A 21,623-nucleotide genomic window follows, 5' to 3' on the forward strand; every position below is an offset into this window, starting at 1 on the left:
TATGGGGAGAGCAGAGGCCATCTAAATGACAATAACATAACTATACATCAATAAAGCTTTTCTTAATATTCACACAATACTTATCCCTTAATTGCCAATCACCTCATTAGCCATCTATAGCACTGCTATGCACCCATGTCGCTTTTGAGCTGGCACAAGAGCAGCTGTGACACGGTGCTCCTTTCCCACCCCCTTTCCCTGGGACAGATGCCCCACATTTTGGGGAAGAGAGAGGAACCACACATTAGTGTCTTTTCTTGCATGGAAGCTGGGAAGGGCCGCTCCAGCATGTCAGGATGGGCCTGCAGCCTTGTTCCGCAAGCAGGACAGAGCTGGGCACTGGCACAGGGAAGGGAGTGAATGGTGATTGCTGTGCCAGCCAGTAGTTACAGGCAAACTTTCTCTTGCAGCTCTCAGCCTGAGGGGATTGCTAAGCATTTAGCAACTCTTATATTTCCATTGGCAATACTCCCCGAACTGCTACCTTAGCCAAGTGCCTCTGAGGAGATGTGAGTAGTGGGATGAGGTTATTGATGCTGGGCTTAGGGTGAGATGGGAAAATCAATGCCTGGGTGTGAATGTTCTCATCCAGGGTTTTTTGGGGTTTTTTTGTGGTAATCAGGAACAAAGATCATGGATGAGTGCCAGACCCTGATGTCTCTTACACTTGTCATCAGGGAAGGAAAGCAAGAGGAAAGAAGAACATTGGAAAACTGATCCCCACAGCAGCAGCAGCTGTTGAAGACATCCTATTAAAGCAAGTAGGAGACAGCTCCTCCGATGTTTCCCAGGCTGCAGTAACAGTTCTGATGTCTTTCTAACAGTGCACAGAGGACAGAAGCCAACTTGCCAAGGAGCTGTCAAGAGGGACTCCAGAAAGGGTAAAAAAGAGCTTCTGGTGCTCAGGCATCTTGTGCATGCTCACTCTTAGCAAAGAGATCAGAGATGACAGTGGAACCACATTCTGTCATTCCAAAGGAGAGCCAGTTCTGGAAAGCAGTTCAGTCCAGTGCATCAGACTGGGAGTCAGTGTAGCGGTGCTGGCTTTGCCCGTGGTCTGCTTTAATACACTGGGAATATCATTTCACCCTTTTTGGCCGGTTCTGTGAATGGAAAATAAAAGCACTGATCTCCCTGGCAAAAGCATGCTGGTGTCTCTGAATGAGAAGTGCTTCTATTACTTCTTGTGACCTTTATTTTCCCACTTGAGCAAGGCATAAATTCCTGGTGACCAGCAGAGATGGATGTCAATGGACACCCCTGCATACCCTGAGGGATTGTTTGCAGGAGACTGCTTGTGTCCCAGATCATCCATATGCTGTGACTATATGGCATGAAAGTGAGGGCAGGAATTTGGCCTGGAAGAAGTAGGGGGGCTCAGTAGCACGGCCTGGGGATGCACCCCTCTCCCATGGCCATCAGAACCCACTTTCTGCTTTTTTTTCTTTTTTCGTTTTTTTTTTTTTTTTAGAGGAGGAAAGGTGTCCCAGTGGTAACACTGTGGCCACTGACCTGCACTGTGGTAGTGCGTGCTTTTCCAGAGTCCTGGGGAAAGTCATCAAGGGCCATTTCAGACCTACATACCTTGGAAATACTTTCTCTTAATTCCCCCATGCTTCTCTTTCTTATCTGAAAGGTGACTTTCAAGAATTTTCTGTCATGCAGGAGTCATGTGCAAGATAAGCAGCCTGAGATAAATACCAAAGATAAGTTAAGGCTGTTATTTGAAAACCAGTTGAATAGGATTGAAAGTCTTTAGCCTTTAAGGGGGTAAGAAAAAGTCTTGGTCTTCATTACATGACTCTAGGCAACAAGCATGCTATTTTAAGATTTGTGGGCAAGTCTTGTTTTATCTTTTATCTGAACTGAGATTATTATGGCTGATACTGATACTGCAAATAACTGTTTGGCTTAGCTCTTTCATGGTATGCTATCCATCCAAACTGGTCCTTAAATGACTCCTCTGCTTGCCTGGAGGCCTGCAACTTTTTGTTCTAACAGCTGGATCACGTCCTGAAATCATTATCTCCCTGTGATGTACCTGGAAACTTAAAGGAAGTGGCTTGGTCAAACTTGGACAGGAGTTTTTTGTTAGAGCCTAGAACTGAGTCCCAGGCTAACATCCCACACACTGAGAGGCATCACTTCTCACCCCAGAGTTGCCCAGCACTCTTGGATCTGACTTGGATATATTCAGGTGAGTGTCTGACTGAGTGTTTTCCTTGTAAGTTTGGGTTCAAAATCCTGTGCAACCACAGCCTCTGAGCACGTCTGTCAGAGCCACTTTTGGACAGGCAATCTAATGTGATGGCAAGGAAAAAAAGGAAGAGGAAAATAAACATATGTGCTGTGGAAATCGTACATCTTTCAGACACAAAAAGAACAATCACAAAAAAATTGTATGCCCATACTGGAAAACATGCAGGGATTATCATGGAAATAACAATGAAATATGCAGGCTATGTGAGCTACATAGTGCAGTACAACAAATGTCAACCACTTAAAGCTTTCTGACTGTGGAGAACATATCTGGTCCCAGGTTTATGGCTTCTGAGGCAATGGACTGTAGTAAGATCACAGCAACCAGCTTCCTGGAAAAGTGATCTAGCTACAAATAATACATGCTCGTAATTATTCTATAAATGTCTCAATCAGTAGCTACTTGTGCTTCTTGTGCAGGCCAGTTGTAAAATACAGTTAACAGAAGAGCATGCACTATGCTCATGAAGTTATGTGATAATTTGAAAGTTAATGTGCTCTGTCTTTGTAACTGCTCCCTATGTTTATTTCCCACAAGTTACAGCAGGGAAGAGGTGAAGAGAAAGAAAAAGACAGGAGAAAAAATTTACCTGTGCTTCCATTCCTCATATCCCTGCTTTGGGCTGCTGGGAAGCTCTAGGCAGTTGGGAGCAGTGGAGTCCTGCCAAGGTGCTTCTAAAACCAGCATGCACGAGGATGAAATCCTGCTCATCTTCCAACCCTTTCCCAGTCATGCAAACAAGGTGAAAGCAGCAGTAAACACACACAGTAAAGATGAAAATACTGGTTCTTATTCTGCTTCTCTGCATAAATTCTTGACCTTGTACAATTAAGTTTAGGCAGTAGTTATGAGTTACATGGGTTTTTTGCAATTGCTATGGGACAGCTGATGTGTGTGGTCCCTTAGGAAAGCATGTGAAGAATAGAAGTCGACTCTAGCCTGAATTCAGATTTTCTGGGAGGAACTGACTTCAATTAATTGAAAAATAGAATTTCCCACACCAAAACGAATGTCTTGTACAAAATTTCTTCACTACAATGCTTGCATAGATTGCATATTTTAATCTTTTTTGCTTCTCTTTTCATCATCTCAGATTTTACAGATGAATCAGCTAATATGTCCAAGGATTTCTGTTTGGACTTAGATCCCCAGGTATCTTTCTGCTAAGACATGGAACAGTAGTGCACATTCTGGACAGCACAGTCACCTTTCCCTCAATGCTCAAAAAGGGCCAGTAAGACTATTTGATAGATCAGCCTTATGTAACAATTCAATTTTTCATCTAGATTTTTGATTTCATCAAAATCAACTTTAGATAATGCTTCTGCATCTGCATGTGCACCTGTGAAATAGAATCATAAAATGGTTTGGGTTAAAAAAGATCTTAAAGATTTTGTAGTTCCAAACCCCTTTCCATGGGCAGGGACACTTTCTACTAGACCAGGTTCCTCAAAGCCCCATCCAGCCTGGCCTTTAACATTGCCAGGGATGAGCCATTCACCACTTCTCTGGGCAGCCTGTTCTTTTGCCTCATCACCACCACAGCAAAAATTTCCTCCTTACATGTAATCCAAACCCACCCTTTTTAAATTTAAGGCCATTCCCCACATCCTATCACTGCATACTCTTGTAAGAAGTCCCTCTCCAGCTTTGCCTATGTGTGAAACAAGCACAAATGTGTGTATCTACAGAAAAAACAAGTGGAAGAAATCATGCTCACCTGTGATCCTGCAGGGCATCACCCAGGAGTGCCCCTCAGGGCTGTTGGTGTCCTCAGACCATGCCAGCAGATGGAGAACACGCTGGTCCTGCAGCATGAACCCCACAAAGAGCCAGGTGATGGCCATGGACACAGAGCCAAAATAGGTGGTCAGATGGACATCTGCACAAAAATGTCCACAGCATGAAAGAAAAGCAAGAGTAAAATTGCTCCCTGTGCACATATTTGGTGCAGGTGGTGACGTGGGGAGGTGGCAGCACCCTGGGTGTGATGTCCTTGCCCCCAAGGCCCTTCAGCAGCTGGACGATCTCCCTGTTGTGCTTTAAGGAGAGGTCCTGACCACAGGTGTTGATTAGGTAGCACCAGGGCACGGCCAAGGGCAAGCAGGTCTCTCATGCAGTGGAGGTCAGCCCATGGGTGGGAGGTGCTGCCCTAGTCCACCCTCTTTGCCCAGGAAATGAGGGAGGCGCCGAGAAATCAGCACTGCCTGCTGGAAGGGAAATGGCTCCTCGAATGACATCCGCATGAACACAGTAGTCATTCTGGAGCATGAACAGCTCCCTGAAGAAAAGCTCGAAGGTCTCAAACTCTTTTTGCAATGTCATGAGGTAGGAAAGGTGCAGGCAGCCTCTTCGCTGCAAGGGCGCAGGTGATGCGGTGGCTCTGTGTGACATACTCTGTGCAGTTGGGTTCTCTGAGTGGCATTTTCCTTCAGAAGGACACCTTGTCGTCAATAAATGCTTTACAGGCTTCTGCTAAAATCAAGCTCGCTGAGAAGTTCAGCCTCCAAAGAGGTTTTTGTGCTCGCAAATTAACAGTAGAAAACAAATGGAAATGAAACACTGTGACTCAGTACAGCAAAAAGGCAATATGTGTGTTGCACAGAGGAGCAATTCATTGCTCCTCAGAAAAAGCCTCTCTTGAAATACAACATTAGACACCACCAACAGCTTGTTTTGATGGCTGTGCTCACTTCCTGCTGGAGGACTCATGTATCCATCTGATGCAGAGTGTGCAGCTGCTGCCCTTACTTTCAATATTAATAGTTGCACAGTCATCACTGATGTAGAAACAGTGTAAGTGAAGAACAATTTGCAGATGCTGCTCCACAGCACCCTGAAGATTAAACAGACTTATTGCATAATTACTGTCTTGCAAATAAGCAGCTGGCACTTGTTTCAGAGTGTCCCCAAATTCAATGTATGGGTATGTTCTCAACTGCTTCCTCCCCACTCTCCCTGCATGTATCATATAGCTGTTAAAATTTCTGTGCATGTACCCTATGACAGAAAAACCTCATCTTTTTCTCATGCCATTCTATTTTTTTACTTGTAGGATTTTTTTTAACCACCCCAATATGTCAGTCATCACTGCTTCTGAGTTGTGAGACTTGTAACATGAAATAAATACTACTTCAATGTGTCTCAATGGCAATTACACTACTAGATCAAGCATATATGTAAGCTATTGTGGCCTTTCTGCTCTTTGATATTCTGGATAAATACAATTTCTAGAAGACAATAATCAGAAACCCAGTTCAATACATACCATTTTCCAGCCAAAGAACACAGGATGAAGAAGAACCACTCATGCATGTTCCATCTCTTCATTTCTTTCTTCACTATTCTTCATTTCTCATGTAAGGCCACCAACACTCACATATAAGAAGAGAATTTTTTTTGCCTTGGTGTAGAGTTATGTCACAGCTTATTTCAGCAATATTTTCATTTGCAAATTTGAAATCTGACAGACAGTTTCTACTAAGAGTCACAGATGACTTGCGATGAGCTCCAGGTTTACATCTGTAGGAGTGTTTGAGGGTCCCCAGGATGAGGAAGAGATGAGAATCTTGACTCCATGTTTCAGAAGGCTGATTTATTATTTTATGATATAGATTATATTAAAATAAAATTCTATACTAAAACTATACTAAAGAAAGAGAAAGGAGACATCAGAAGGCTGATGAAAGAAAGGAATGAATAATAAAATCTCGTGACAGACACCGAGAGTCCAACACAGCTGGCTGTCATTGGCCATTAATTAAAAACAATTCACATGCAACCAATCAAAGATGCACCTGTTGGTAAACCATCTCCAGACCACATTCCACAGCCATCAGATAGTTATTGTTTACGTTTCATTTCTGAGGCCTCTCAGCTTCTCAGGAGAAAAATCCTAGCAAAAGGATTTTCATAAAATATGTCAGTGACATACATCCATCACAAGGAACTGGGTTAGCACAACCTGCTATTTAAACAATTTAAATTAACCCTAGGCTTTCTGATGAGACATTTTTATTTCTAAGAACTGTGTATACATCTGGTATAACATGCTTATGCAATGAGAGTTTGACATAGCTCTGACTAAAGTGAAATCCTTGGTAAGTCTCTTTGTTCCAGCTGTGAGTCTGTTCATGTGAATCTCCTGCCATGACACAGCATGTTTGGGGCACGCAAACTTTTCTCAACATCACATTCTTTTGCTCCAATGTGAAGCAATGCTGAGGCAAAACCAGTTGATCTGAGATTTTGCCAGTGAATTTTCTGAGTGGGCAGTGCATTTTGCTACAGAGGGAGAAATGCTGCTGCATTTCATACAACTTGTTAAAGGTGCACAGATCCTGACCTGAGACCACTACCCAAGTGGAGCAATGAAATGCACAGCAAACACCAGCGTGAGGGGAAAACGTGTCCCAGCTCAGTCACTGGTGAATGCTGTCCTAGGGAGCACAGACCTGCCCAGAGTGCTTTCAACTCCTTCCTAATTTGATTGTTACACTGAATTATATCCAGGAACAAAGACCACTTCCCCGTCTGACACCTCAGAAAGGCAAATTGCCATGACAGCTGGTGACTATGAGACCAGCAGCCTCCTGCTGTCCTCTGTGCATTCCACAGGCTGTGGAGTTCATAGCCTTCCCACCTCCTCACTGGGTCAGCGGCCTGCAACACCATTTCCCCCCTTCTGCCACAGTCTTAACACAAGATCTCCTTCCAGCTGGAGTTAGGAGGGTGTGGAAGGAGAAAAGCAGGGGGAAAGATGCCAGTATTCCTGCAGGAGTCAGGGTTTCACTAAGAGGGGTCTCAGCTGGGGGCAGAGAGCGCAGGTAGCTTTCCTGAAATACAAAGGCTGAGATCTTTCAAGACATTTGGATGTCTTGGAAACTGTCAGATCTTTTAAAACTGCAGTAATCTTTTAAAACAGTGTATTCTGCTACACAGGTAGGAAAGCTTTATACATATGAAAGGAGATTCTTAGTTGTCGAAGCCTGCATTACTAGCATGGTCCATATGAAACAAGTAAAGCTACATGCAGAAAATGAGATGAGTCTGCTCTTCGCAGGAGTGCGATGCAAGATTTAATTTTTCCTTGGTGTGTTTTGTTGTTGGTTTGTTGTTTTTGTTTTTTTTTCTTGCACAGACATTGCTGCAACACCTTTGCAGAAATCCAGAACCACTGTGATCCTTTGGTACCAATAGCCTTGGGGGAAAGAAGGCTGCATGCTTGGCGGTACTTCTTAATCCCAGTGCCTCGATTCTCTGGCACAGTTAATATTTAGATACCTGAAAACATACATGTAAACTATAGCTGTGGGAAATCAAGCTGTCAAAACCTTTGGGGTTTTGAGGGACTTTTTGGGTTTCTTTTTTAGTTCTGCCTTGTGCTGCTCTGTTGTGAAATAGACCTGTGCTTGAATTATAGGCAAAAAATCACCAAACCAAACTAACACTCCCCACCTCAGGAAAAAAAAGCCAACACACAAACCAAAAAACCAAACAAAAAAAATTCCAAACCAGACCCTGTCAAACAAACAAAAAAATGTCTAAGTCACATGAGCCACCTCAATGGAAAAAGTAGTTTTCAGGTATTGGTGTTATTGATTTACAGACTCATCCAAAGTTCAGATGCAAGAGCAGCCAAATCTAGATATACATCTGAACCGTATTATGGCACCAATTACCACCAAGGTACGAGGAAACATCATGGGGTCCTGGCTTCTTCTGTTGTACATTGTATTGGACCTCTGCATATCTTGGGTACAAGAACAGAGTTATGGGACAAAAAAATAATAGATTATCGAATTTACCATGCAATTAAACAAATTGTAAAAGGGTTGTGTAAAAGGGTTCTGTGCTGGCAGAACTCAAATTGCTGCTGACTGAGATTTGCACTGCCACTCCTTTCTATTGTTCCCTGGACCTGCATTGAAGCAATTTTCTTTTAGCATGAGAGGAGTTTTTGGTGTGGCTCCTGTAGTGGAAAAATACTCCCCAGTAGGATTGGGGATTGAAATGTCTTCCATGGGGATGAATGGGAATAGACCTTTCCAGACAATGAGGATATTATCTTAGGAATAGAGTTAGTACTCAGTAAACTGCTCCTGGCCTTAACGAATATAGGTAATTGGTTTCAGCTAATTTGTTAGCTAATTAAAAAGCAAGATGCACAGTTTTTTCACATTGGTTTTGAGTTCCTGTTTGGCCTCAGTCAGTAGCAACGAATGTGATGCATTCCATGTATATTTGGAGTTACTTGGCATTTTTTATTCTGTTGTGAAGACAAAACCATCTGTAGGATGATGTTCCTTTTCCTGGCCCTCTCATGCAAAGCTGTCAGTTTGAACTGGCACCACTGTTAAATTCACAGTGAGCCTGTAGGGAGCAAACAATTTTTCCTCAGTGTGGTTTTTCTGGGAAGTGCACGTAGCCACAGATTGCTGTTTTGTGCCCAAGCAAAGGATCTCTTCATCCCTCACACCTTCTGAACTGAATGAGATTAAACTACTTTGGTCTTGGTTTGGGATGTCCTACAGTGTGCATGGTCTCTCTAAAACTCTTGCCTTGGAGCAGCCCTGCCTGGCAGGGGTCTCCTCTAACACGAGCCTTACTCACATGCCCTATCTGAGCCAGAAGGCTGGAAGCAGTCAGCACAGGGGAAGTGAAAGCAGACTCTGAGCACAAGAGCAGTCAAAATTTATTCCTATCACTCCTCTGCCTTCAATTTTTCCTTGTTCGTAGCAGTCCCTGCCCTTCCTGCACTTCCCAGGCAGCCATAATCTGAGTGTTGAAAGAGAAGAAAACTCAAACCTACCTGAAGCAGGAGTTCCCAGGCGGGTGCACTGACACCGGACAGTCACAACACAGCAGCACAGGCAGCGAACGAGAGGAGAGATGGAACGACACATTGAGGCAAGTGCTAGCTCAGCTCACATGGTCCAGCAAAGCCATTGAGTAATCTAATTGCACACAGTCAGTGAGCACATCTGTCTGCACAAACAGCAGGGGCCAGACAATGCATCCATCTCATCTGCCTTTGTCTTGCTGCCGTCTCCAGCTCCAGACACAGAGCCTCCCACCCTGCAGGAGCTTTGCTGCTTGTCTGCATTTGCAGCAGACTTTCAGTACAAAGGTTTTGGGAATAGGTAAGCTCCTAGCCTCTTAGCAGAGAACATTTTGCAAATCAGAATTACTTGTGCTCCAAAGCACAGCACTCGACAGCTCCCTCCTCCAATTAATTTCCAACAGGGATATGTACTCACCTCTGTGCAAACTACTCCTCATCACCTGCTAAGGAACAACAGCACGGCATCCTCTTCCCTGCTCATTTATCCTCCTGCACAGGGAAAGCAAGACATAATTAAACACCTCCTAATAGAGGACAGGCAGGCTGTGGTGGTGAAGCTGGTTTTAGCTGGTTTTCTTCTGTAAATATGACTAGATTTTATAGCTGACACTGGTGTAGTCAAGGCACAGATAGGGATCTCTTTTCTCCCTGCAGATTAAAATCCACATTATTGTACAGTAAAGTACAAATGTACATGTGCAGCTACCATTTGCCCTGGAGGAGTGTCCAAAGGCAGCTTACAATGGGTTTTGCAAACATTTGGGCACTTGCTAAGTTTATGAGTGTGAACCTGAGGTGCTCCCCTCGATGGTGTTAGACCCTCAGAGACGTGTCAGGGCAGGGCACTGTCCCTGCAGCCTGGTGTCTGCATGGCCAGGGGGCTGCTCCCAGCTGCAGGTGTGTTAGCAGCCAGAGGAGCAACCATTTGCAGGTTGGGAGTCACCTGCTCTGCCAAGCCAGTCTGACAGCCCTGTACCACAGCCCTGGTTGCTGGTACAGGTAACTGGCTGTGTCAGAGAGAACAGATACATGGATCAGATCACTGCTATTATTTTTAATGCCTCCGCTAAACATGTAGCATTATCATGCTCTTTATTCTGACAATATAACTTGTTGCCAGGTACAACATGAGCAGAGAACTCGTAGGGATCTAGAAAATGCCTACTGTCAAGAATGACTGAAAAGATATATATGTTTATTATGGCATTAGGAAAAAAAAAAGGTGGGGGGGCAGGAAGTCTTCAAATATGTAAAAAAGGTAAACCAGAAGCAAATTCTGGTTCAAACAGGAAGGGAGTAGCTGATTCTCTCTGTTCTCTGTGCATAGGACAAGAACTCATCATCTTAGATAGCATCAGAAGAGGTGAAGATCAGACATAATGGAAGCTTTGTAGTGATAAACAGTTAAATGTGGATTAGATTGTCTGGAGAGCCTGGAATTTTCCGGATGATGGTTTTCATTGGCAGGTTAGGCGTAGCTTTTTCAGCAGTTTTGCAGGTCATACTGGTTCAGACCTGGTAATTTTCTAGGTCTTTTCCAGCTTTCTTTCTTCTGATGGTCTGTATTACAGTACTGTAACTTAGCTGTAGCTGGGCTGGGGATCCTGTTATACTCGGCAAAGGTAACAAGAGAAGTTTATCATCATTTAGAAATAGGCTCATGATGTCTGCTAATTGCTTTTAACACTGCAGTTTGGTTAAAATCGGGACACTCCTTGACCATTCATAAAGAAAAAACGTTTCTGATATTTGTGATTCATCCTAAGGATAAAGAAAAATCATTTAATAAATGCTAAGTCTAACAGTTTACCTATTGACAGGTATTTCACATCTCTTTTCTCATCTCAACACAAATTAGCTTGATCACTGTTCCATTTATTTTTCCCCTCACTGAATTATCAGGATTCTTTTTCAGAGGGCTGTAGTAGGTGTCTGCTGTCCTTAATGCCTTCCTACCTAGGAGAGATTTTTCAGTAGTTTTAGGCAGAACCAAGCCAAGACTTGCCTTGGAAAAACATTTTTCTCCTCACCATCAGCATCTTTTGGGACTCTGGAACCTCCCAAAGGGCTTTAGGATTGAAAGCAACCCCATCACACTGCACTGCAAGTCTGCTGAGGAGATGATGTTAGACATCCTTGACTGTTGGAGCCTGCCAGGTTCTTTGTGGCTAATGAGAACCCACTGGCAGAAGTACAAACCCTGGCTGTTGGGGAAGGAAGCTGACCAGTGCTGCACAGCTGCAGTTTTCTTCCCACCAGTGGAAAAGTCACCATTTGTAGCCCAAAGTCTTTTCTTAAGATTTAGCCTAAGATTTTCAAATTCTGTTGTCTTGTTTTCCCTTTGGAGACTTTACTGTGTGCCAGGGTCTCCTCACTAATAACCAGGAGTCTGGGCAAAGCAGCCTGTGCTGCTGAGCCCTCCACCTCACACTGCCTGAGCCCCAAAAGTTACCACAGCTCTAATGTGAACACAGGGGATCCTTTTCCCCCTGTCTTTGCTGTCCACAGACATATGGAAGCCTGTATCACCCTTTTTAGAAGGAGCCCTGCTTTAGGCTCTATCAAGTTTTCACATCATCTCCACATCTTTTTCCTGGTTATCTTCTGGAGCTGTCAATGAGCGCACACCCAAAACCGCTCAACAAAAGCCTCGAACTTCACTCCTGAGTGTTTCAAATTGCCAAGCACCTTCCTGTTTGCTTTTGCTTAGGGTGGAGGCTCATGTTTATGTTTTGGTCCCTTGTTCAACTGCTTACACAAAAAACTTTTATGGCTGTCTTACGGGAAGGGGAGTGGCTGCAATCACCATTCCTCATGGGGCTGAAGACAGACCCTGATAGCATTAGTGAGGCTGGGACAACCTTGTCTTCCCATACTGGGTCACTGGAAAGTCGCCAAGACAGTTATAAAGGGGCAAAGAGGCCAGAAAACTGCTGGAAATCTCCTGCCTTGCACAACATCGCATTCCTCAGCTCCTGCAGCAGCCATGTCTTGTCTGGTCCTTTCCTGCTTAAACAACTTCTCCCAGGCCAAGGTTTTCTTACTGGATTGCCCAGTTACTATACTCACCTGGCAGCTGGTCTCCTAACATCTGTTTTCTGTCCTGAGACAGGTTATTTCACAGTGCTTTCTGGAACCTTTCTTTTGTAGCACATCTGGATCCTGCTTTGAATTACAATTGTACTCTGCAGTCAAGATTCTGCAAGTGTTTGTTTCTTCTCTTCCAGTTCAGCTCAATTTCTGTTTGGGAACTACTTACAGCTTCTTGGCTGTCACTCACACTGAGAATGTTCCTTGGCCTGGATCCCAAGCCTTTATTTAGGTTTAGGTTTTGCTATACTACTTTTTATTTGCAAAGAATGTACACTTTTCCCTGTACCTACAGCAATCAGAAGAAAACAGGCAGCTTTATCCCTAAGCCCCTGCTTATTCCATCTCTGTGGGCTCTGTTACACATCTGGGCAAGTTCATGGCAGAGAACCATTTTTGGATACACCACAGTTATGTCCTTCTCAGAAGATCCTGGTCTACAAATGGTTGTAGGCTGGGAAGGGTGTCATGAAAAGTGCCACATCTGCTTGCACATCCCTTTTGCTCTTCCAAAGACCTCAGCACCTGCTGGGGACACAGTACCAGTCTGGGATGTTATGACTCTCCTGAGTTCCTGCTCCATCTCAGGGATGCACAGATGATTGCTTTTCCCACTCTCAGACCCTTTTCACACACACAGACCTCCTCAGCTGCAAACACTGTCCTGCTCTAGGCATTGGTTGTCAGTAGCTTCTGAGATTTCACCAGGTCAGGTCTTGCTCAGGACATTACATGAGCTCAGTGTCTTGGATGATGGCTTCTGTTGTGACTAAACAGTGTGGGAGTCTGAGTTGCTCCTGGTGGTCAGCCTGAACAGACCTCTGGAGAGACATTGCACCCCTCAGCAGGCTCTGAGGTCTCTTTCACACCCAGATTGCTGTGTCCAGCATGAGCCATCGTGTCCTCTAATCAGTACAGCAGTTCTGGAGTAACTTGGTGTCTCTGACAGAAAACAGTGGTGGATTTATTTGGCTGTATTCATACAGTACCATATTAAAAATTTCAGCTGGGCCATCTCATGGCAGAAGTAAGACTTTTTCCAGGGGCATTAGCTATGGGATCTCCAGAGTTATAGCCACATTAATCATGAATTCCCCAAGAAACTGCCCTACCCCATTAAATACACTGGCATATTTTTTAATAAGGTCACCTGCCTTGTGTCAGCTGAGATGGAACAATTCCCACTTTCATTACCAGTTTGATCAATTTAATATCCAACCTGCTCAGGGACTAAGCTCTGGTGATGCTGCTGTGTGTACAGAATGAAATTTTTGGTGTTTTACATCCTATTTGATTGAGTCTTAAAGCACATCATGTCTGTTGATGCCCCCCTGCCTTACCTTTCTCTTGCAAAGGTGAGTTCTTACTCTCTTTTACTCCAGCCAGTCCTACTGCTGCCACTCCAGCATGGATAACTACACAGCCATCTGGGGAGCTAGCTCCAGCTTCTGCTTGTTCTCAGTTTCTTCTGGGACCTGACTGCTTTCATGGGAGCACCAGCAGTGTGCTCCTCTTCCTGCTGGCTGCCTGGTCTGGAGTATCACATAGCCCACCCTGGTTTCAGTTGCACATACACCTGGGGTTTTATCAGCTCTCTGTGGCATATCTGTTGCAGGCCACCAGGGTGTCCCCAAGCAGTCTGCCCCTGGTGTTCACCAACCAGCACCTTCTGATCTCCAGTAATAAGCTCTGCTGTGGCAGCAGAACCTGCCTCATGATGCAGGGCCAGCAGATGCATTGGGACTTGCAGGGTAACCTCTGTGCTGTCCCTTTTACCCAGCTTTTGCAAAAAGTAAACAGTCTTTTTGACTCCTCTTGTGCAGATAATTACATAGAATTATATAGGTTGGAAAAGACCTCCAAAATCATTGAGTCCAACCTTTGACCAAACACCACCACGCCAACTAAACCATAGCCCTAAGTGCCACATCCAGCCAGTTCTTGAAGACTTTAGGGATGGTGACTCCACCACTTCCCTGGGCAGCCTATTCCAATGCTTTATCACCTCTTCAGGGGAAAAATTCTTCCTGATGTTCAGCCTGAACCTATCCTACCTAAGTTAAGTCATTTCCTCTTGAGCTGTCACTTGTTAACTGGGAGAAGAGGCCAACCTCCACCTGACTGCAGCCTCCTTTCAGGTAGTTGTAAAGAGTGATAGAGTCAGCCCAGGTGTTCCTTTTCCCCAGGCTAAGCCTCCCCAGATCCCTCAGCTGCTCCTCATGAGACTCTCTAATCTCCACTGCCTTTGTCTGGGCAGTATCTTCCTTGTGGTGAAGGGCCCACAACTGAATGCAGGATTTGAGGTGCGGCCTCACCAGTGCTGAGTCCTGCAGGACAATCCTTGCCCTGCTCCTGCTGGCCACATTGTCCCTGATACAGGCCAGGATGTCACTGGCCTTGCTGCCCACCTGGGCACATGCTGGCTCATGCTCAAGCACTGTTGATCTGCATCCCCAGGTCCTTTTCCAGTGGGCAGCTTTCCAGCCTCTTCTGTTACCCATCCTGTAGAGCTGCAGGGGCTCTGGCCAAAGTGCAAGACCTGGCACCTGGTCATACTGAACTTCATTTCATTGGCCTTGTCCCTTCAGTCCAGCCTGTCCAGATCTTCTGCAAAGCCGTCCTGCCTTTCCAGATCAACTCTGCTGCTGAACTAAGTGTCATCCATGAATTTACTGAGGGTACACTCAATCCCCTCATTCAGGTTGTGGATAAAGGTGTTAAACAGAACTGTCCCCAGTACTGAGCTGGGGGAAACCCTGCTAGTGACAGGCCATCAAGGGGACGTGGCACCATCCACCACCACAGTGGGTGACCATTCAGACAGATTTTAACCCTGCAGAGAGTGCCCCTAAGCAAGCCGTGGGCCTCCAGCTTGTCCAGAATTGTGCCATAGAAGTTCTGGTAGATAACATCCACAACCTTTCCCTCATCCACCAGGCAGATCACCTGGTCATAAAAGGAGATCGGGCTGGTCCAGCTGGACCTGCCTTTCATAAACCCAGGCTAGCTAGGCCTGATTCCCTCCCTGATTGTCCTGTGTGTGCCATGGGATTGCACTCAAGATGATCTGTTCCATAACCTTTTCCAGCACCAAGGACAGGCTGACAGGCCTGTATTTCCTCTGATCCTCCTTTGAACCCTTCTTGAGGATGGGCTCTTTATTGACTAACCTCCAGTCATCTTGTACCTCCCCAGTGTGCCAGGACTGATGATAAATGTTATAATTTAAAGACAAGCAGTTGGTTTTCAGTTTTCTGCCATTCAAATAGTAGTGAAAATGGCTGTCTATGTCTTCTTTGGATTGGGCTTTGGTCCTTTGCAACCCTTCTGATTCAGAGGATTTCTCTCTGGGCAGCAAGAAATGGCACCTGGCTGTGCCCTGAAGAGTGGGGAGTGGGTGGATGATAGATGTGTTCCAAAGACTAGGTCAATATAAATACTGCAAGACTTCTTGTGAAAAGAATGACCCTGTGTTTTCGCAGATAATTTTTACCAGTAGTCTTCCGCGTCTGTTACGTAACGCTTGAGGTTTTGGGGAGCAACATGGCTAGCAATATCTCAGAGAAAAGAAAAAGAAATATGTCTAGATGAGTGCATTAGAGTGACCACTTATAATCTACTCCGTTCTGCAATCCATAGGGGAGTACTAAAACAGACTTCTGACTGTTAAACCACTGTGAATATACACCGGGGGGGGGGACGACACCAAACCAAACAAAAAAAAAAACCCAAAAACCCAAAAACCACAACCACAGAAAACTTCAAATAAAAGCAGGATCAGCTGGCAGGCTTTCTCTGAAAGGGGCCAGGTACCTTTCAGTCAGTACCTACGTTAAATGCTCGCCGCCTTTTGCGCGACATCCCGGTTACAGTCGGCTGGCAATAAATGACTGACCTGTTCCATCCAGCCATCAGGTTGCTGCCCGAGTGCGGGCTAGCCTGCCAAGCCTCATCCCCTCCCGACAGCGCGGTGAAAGTGCAGAAGGTCCCCGCTCCCATCTGCAAGCTGCGCTGTCGTTTGTCGCCGGTGCCGCTGGATGGCAATGCTGGATAAAGGATCGCAGCCCGCAGCGGGGAGAGGAGGAGGTCTCGCAGCGCCGGCAGATGGACGGGGCATGAATAAGTCACTACCGTGGAGAGCCCCGTGGTCCCGCTGGGACCTCAGACCCTTGGCTGTAATTTTCAACCTGAAAGGAGGTGCCCGAACCACGGGGCGTGATTTTTCTGAGGCGCGCCGCACCTGGCGGGCTCGGATCACGGAAAACTAATGTTTGGTGACGAGTTTTTAAGCTTCAGAAGGAGTGACTGGAGTCATGCATTGGCGCGGCTTGCTAGAAATTGCCCAATTTTTATACTTAAAAACTCTACTTACACTTTGTAAAAAAAAAAAAAAAAACCAACGACTTTGCAAGCGCGGCATGGCTGGGCTCAATGACTATTCAGTGAACTCATTTGAATGTGCATAGACAGGGCTTGCTTGAACTGCTGTATCAAAGAGAAATGCTGAAATGAGTCATTTGTGAATCATGGCTTATTTTCTGTTGTTAGCTCATCTGGAATCCCATGGTGATCAAACAGCCTTTTACAATGTGTTAATACATCGCTACTCCATGTGTTTAGCAACAGCTCTTTTCCAATAAATTGTAGGTAGTCACCCATTACAAAGGGGTAGTTTTTTCCTGCCGCGTGGAAACCGGCCGGGACGAAGTCGGAGATGAAAACATCAGCAAAATTTCGTGCTGTTCCAAACACTGCTCTCCACGCTGCTCCCATTCCAATATCATCCATGCCTTCTGTCTCCTTGCTTGCAGGGCACAGTCCAGCCAGGAGACATTGCCTGTCAGGACTAGTGCTCCCGTCCTCCCAGAGGCTGCAAGCAAACCTCTTTCCGGGTACAGGAATGAAAAGGAGGCAGGAAAAAATCATCCTCGGCAGCAGTTTAAGGTAAGGCCCTGTTTTCCAACTTGATGACTGTTCCCATCCTATGCCTTCAGCTGACTGGAGAGATTGGAGCAGACTGTAAGCGGTTTCAGGCCTGGGTCTGCGTAAAAAAAAAAAAAGGAACAGTAATCCTTCCCTCTTTTTCTTTTCCTGTAACGAACTGAATCAGTCCAGCAGGTCGGCAAAAAGTTGTCAAGAGTCTGAGGAAGAGGGTGTGAATCCCTTAAGGCTGCTATTGTCATTGAACTCTCCGTGGTGTGAAACCACAGCCTGAGGTGCTGAGATTCTACCAAGAGCAACTGAGGCTGAGGAACCAATTCCCTTGTGCCAGCTTTTTTATTGGAGTGAGCAGCTGGAGATGGAAACATCTTCAACCAGTACAGCAAGCTTCACCACAACCCGCCTGTCAGAGCCCTAAGCCCTGTCTGCTTGTGAGTTACTTAGCCATAAGGACCCAAATACTCTCTGCCATCATACTTAGGTTTCTTCTGTCACACATAATTGTAGCTCAAAGGTCCTGAATAATTGCATTCCTATTGGGGCTGGCCCAGCCCCCAATAATAATCTTAATAATGTTACTCTTAACCAGCCACATGAATCCCTTTCAGTCCCCAGTGCAGGCTCAGTCCTGCTGTAATACAGTGGAGGAGGCCATTCACTGGAGGGGCTAATTTAGTTTAAAATGCAGCCAGCCCATTTATGGGACAATTTTTTGCTCGTGCTCTAAATTCTTATGCACAATCAACAGCCTGTAAACCTGGTCAAACGAACACATTACGTGCTGCCCATTAGTGCAGGCATTTGGGGCTTACAGCTCTTAGGAGCAGAGTTTGTGCTGTGCTCCCTCACAAGTAGGATGTATCCCCTATTTAGTCAATGGGCCCTGTCATAAGAGAAAAGCACAGAAACTCTTTTCCTGCACTGCAAATCAATTTCCTATGATCCCAGGATGAGTTTGACCTCACACTCATCCAGCAGCTTTTGTGACCACTGCTGCCAGCCTTGCAAAATAAAGGAGCACCACTTTTTCTCTGTGAAGAGAGAGCAGAAAATTGAGGTAAGCAAAGGGATATCACCCTACTGGTTGTGCTGCCAGGAGCAAGATTCCCAGGAACACGGGGAAAGGCTTTTACTCTTGGGAAGGTTCCACATAAGCTCTAGACTCTTAGCAAAGCTCAGGTTCCTTAGTGAGTCTGAAAGAAGATTAAATAGCAGCTTGTTCTCAGGTTTTGAAATGCAGCCCACAGCATGCAAGACCAGCTAAGGCATACCAATATCCAGCAGGGGAACAGGCAGCAAGGCAGATGACCTAAGTCCTAACACAGGACAAGTCCCCTGAATTAAGCAATGCCTTAATTTTTTCTTCAGGGTTATTTTTAGGCTGGCTACCTGAATTCAGCAGTGTGCCTTACTAAAAACTTTGGTGGGGCAACTTGATACTGCATGAGGGAAGGGTAGAAACAAAAAAAAAAAAAAAAAAAAAAAAATGAGGGGGGGAAGCAGGTGGGAGAAATCTCTTGGGATAATTTCCCCTGGTGTGGTTGCCTTAGGGAGCCGATTTACCTCTGACAAGGAAGGCTACAGTGGAAGAGCTGGTGAAAGGAGTAATAAGCTCTCCAGGTGGGAAATGAAGGCAGGGTAACCACCCACCCATAAATATAGCCAGGGTAGGCCTACATCTACATTGCCTACAGCTGAGGCCATCTGTCTGAAGGCAGGCATGGTGTCAGAAAGGAGGGCCTTTTCCAGGTTAGCCAGGTTGAGTGTGAAGCAGGTGATGCTGACTCTGGGGCAAGTGATAGCCTGCCTGTGTTTGCATGCCATATTTTTTCCAGTGACACTTTGCAGAGTGTGTGTTTTTATGTTTTCTAAATAGCCCCAAATAAACACCACACCCCTCAGACATTCCCATCTCTTACTTGTTTTGAAATAAGGACTGACAGCTGGAAGGCAGGAAAGAGGACAAAGACTTATGAGACTCATTTCTGCAGAGCCCGTTTGTACCAGGACCTCCAACAGAGTAAATCTTGCCAGAACTCAGGCTGGCTGGATTTCCTTCCTCTATGTCCAGCTGCCTGCCACATCCCTGTACCCTTAGGCCACTCACTTCATTCCTCTGTGTCACAGTTATTTTGAAGATATGGAATGAGTAAATAATGGTAACTACCTCACAGAAAAAAAATATTTACAATATTTACAGTTAATCTTAGGATTTTCCTAAATTTTTGTGTCAAATTTCCTCTACCTCTGCCTTCATCTTTGAACAAAAATTGGTTGTAGTGCAACCCTGATGCAGAGATATAGACAAGTATTTTGCATGTGTTGCCCATCTAGTATGTAAATATGACACTTTGATAGCTTAAGATACAGCATATACTTTTTCTGTTTTGGTTTGGTTTTTTTTATCCTGTTGTCTTTAAGGCTCTTTCCAGTCTGGACCTCAGACATACTGGGAGATAAAGGGATGTAGAAAAGCAAATTATAAATGTCCTGACTCCAGGAAGTGGTGTTCTAAGGACGTTAGTCACTTTAGATAAAGTTGCCAAAGAAGGCAATTCCAGCAATCCTCCAACATCTAAAGGAGGAGAGGTAAGGAGTGGAAATGGCAGAGCTCAAATTAGACTCAGACCACCGGGTAGCCCTGGCAGAGCTCTCCTAGTTTCGAGTGCAATGTTTCTGGTGCTGGGTTAAAGGGAGAAAACCTTGGGGTTGTTCTTCAGCTGAATTTCCCGAAAAGAAGACACACAGGGGCGCCAAAGTCTTAGGAAAAGAAAGCCAAGCTTTAGCCTTTTTGCTTTATCACTTCTCTCTGGCAGGCTCCTCAGCCGGTGCAGTCGGAGGGTTTCACTCCCGTTCCGGAGGGAGCAGCTCATCAGCTCGAGGCTGATTTCACTTGCAAGCGCACCGGGGCTTCGCAATCTAGGGCTTACCCTTGCGCGGTGTAAACAGGCTGCCGGCTGCTAATAACTCTGTGCCTCTCCCAAGGCTGTCCTGGGGAGAGGTGGGATCTGCCCTCGTGTGCGGGGGGCTCTGACTCCCGTGGGAGGCTGGAGCATCTCTTCGTCCTTCTTGCACGGCACTTGCAAGCATGGCCTCAGGCTTGTTTTGGACAAAGTTCCCAGATGAATTTGGAAAACTGCCATTGTAGCAGTATAGGAATGCTTTGGAGAATAAAAAGTTTGTTTGTCCAGGGTCCAAGTGTTTGTGTTCCTGGGTGTGAAGATGACGGTCTGAACCTCTGTCTGATCAGTTTGTCCCCATGAGCTGAACCTGGTGTCGTGGTGCCTGCAGCTGCTGGAACGGACACCAAGGTGAAAATCCACGGACAGCTGTAACGTGGGTGCTCGTCAGCCATAACCTCCAACCCCGCCCTCGTTTCCCTTTGCCAGAGGGAGGAGGCTGGTGCAAGAGCTGTTTCATCAGCCCTGGCTGCAATTAGATTGTCCATGTAGCGGGTTGGTATTCCTCCAATGGCTATGTGGAACGATTACACCAGATTATCCAGTGCACAGCCTGCTCTTTCACTCACCTCCACAAGTTTTACTCCATAGTTCTCAGGCAGGCAGGACATTTTGTATGAAACACCACATAAACCCAACTGAGCCAAGCAAACTATAACCATAGCATAAGCTGCCATGGGAAAAAAAAAAGCCATGTTGTTCAGTGGTTTTGTTTTGTCTTGCTCTCCATTGAGTGATACATCTTAGTGACAAGTTGCTGTAGCCACACAGCAATTCTTTTAATACCATAAAGTGTCGTGGGGTGTAGACATGTCTTAGGACAATGGCTAGAGCTAATGTTAAAGGCTAAATGTATTGCAGCTGCATACAAGCTGGGCTAGATTAAACACTAGAGCTCTGGAAATTTCTTGTTTAAAAAAAATCATTTAAGAGTTGTTTTTTTGTGCAAAATAATTTTGCTTTGGATGTCAGAGCCTCCAACAGTCATTTTCCAGTAATATGTCTTATTGTAATTATTTGACACTTTAAAATATATGCCTTGCAGACAACAGTTCCAATGTTAGCATAGAAATATCAAAGTAGATTTTATTAAAACTCTGCTGTGGGAAATACCAGGCTTTGTTTTCCAAACATGTCTTATTAGAGTGTTTTATTCAATGCACTGAAAATGAAATTCCACTTCCATTATATCATGTCATGCCAGGATGGATGCAACACCAAAGTGTTATTGGAGAAGCTGAGAGTTTCAAATGCAAATGCCCAAGCTTAGCCACCAAGGAGTAGTAGAGTAGCTGATTTCCAGCTATCAGACTGGAAATGGCCTGTTTTATGGAGTTTCCAGTTGCCTGCTCCTCCTCTTCACATAGCTTTCCTGGCTATGGGACAAGTTCTGGTGGTTAGTTCAGTCCCTCTTCTTGGTTTCCTTTCCTTCCCTTGATCTCGAGCAAACCAGCTGCAAGACCTTGGGGAAATTCCTTATCTTCCCCTTGCATCAGTTTGCTTATCTGTAAAGCAGATAAACTAATAA

At 45.2% G+C, this 21,623-nt stretch overlaps 1 protein-coding gene across 1 annotated transcript; it reads right to left on the reverse strand.

The window, feature by feature from the left end:
• On the reverse strand, positions 1–4,878 carry GCNT2 (glucosaminyl (N-acetyl) transferase 2 (I blood group)). The gene is given in 9 exon segments (XM_036395982.2): positions 1–1,103; positions 2,850–2,980; positions 3,981–4,135; positions 4,137–4,357; positions 4,359–4,458; positions 4,460–4,491; positions 4,493–4,595; positions 4,597–4,797; positions 4,799–4,878. Coding segments are annotated over 8 exon segments (1,008 nt in total). The 3' UTR covers positions 1–1,103; positions 2,850–2,864.
• Positions 4,879–21,623: the final 16,745 nt, after the last annotated feature.

This window comes from Molothrus ater, chromosome 1 (genome assembly GCF_012460135.2).
Source record: "Molothrus ater isolate BHLD 08-10-18 breed brown headed cowbird chromosome 1, BPBGC_Mater_1.1, whole genome shotgun sequence".
Lineage (NCBI taxonomy): Eukaryota > Metazoa > Chordata > Aves > Passeriformes > Icteridae > Molothrus > Molothrus ater.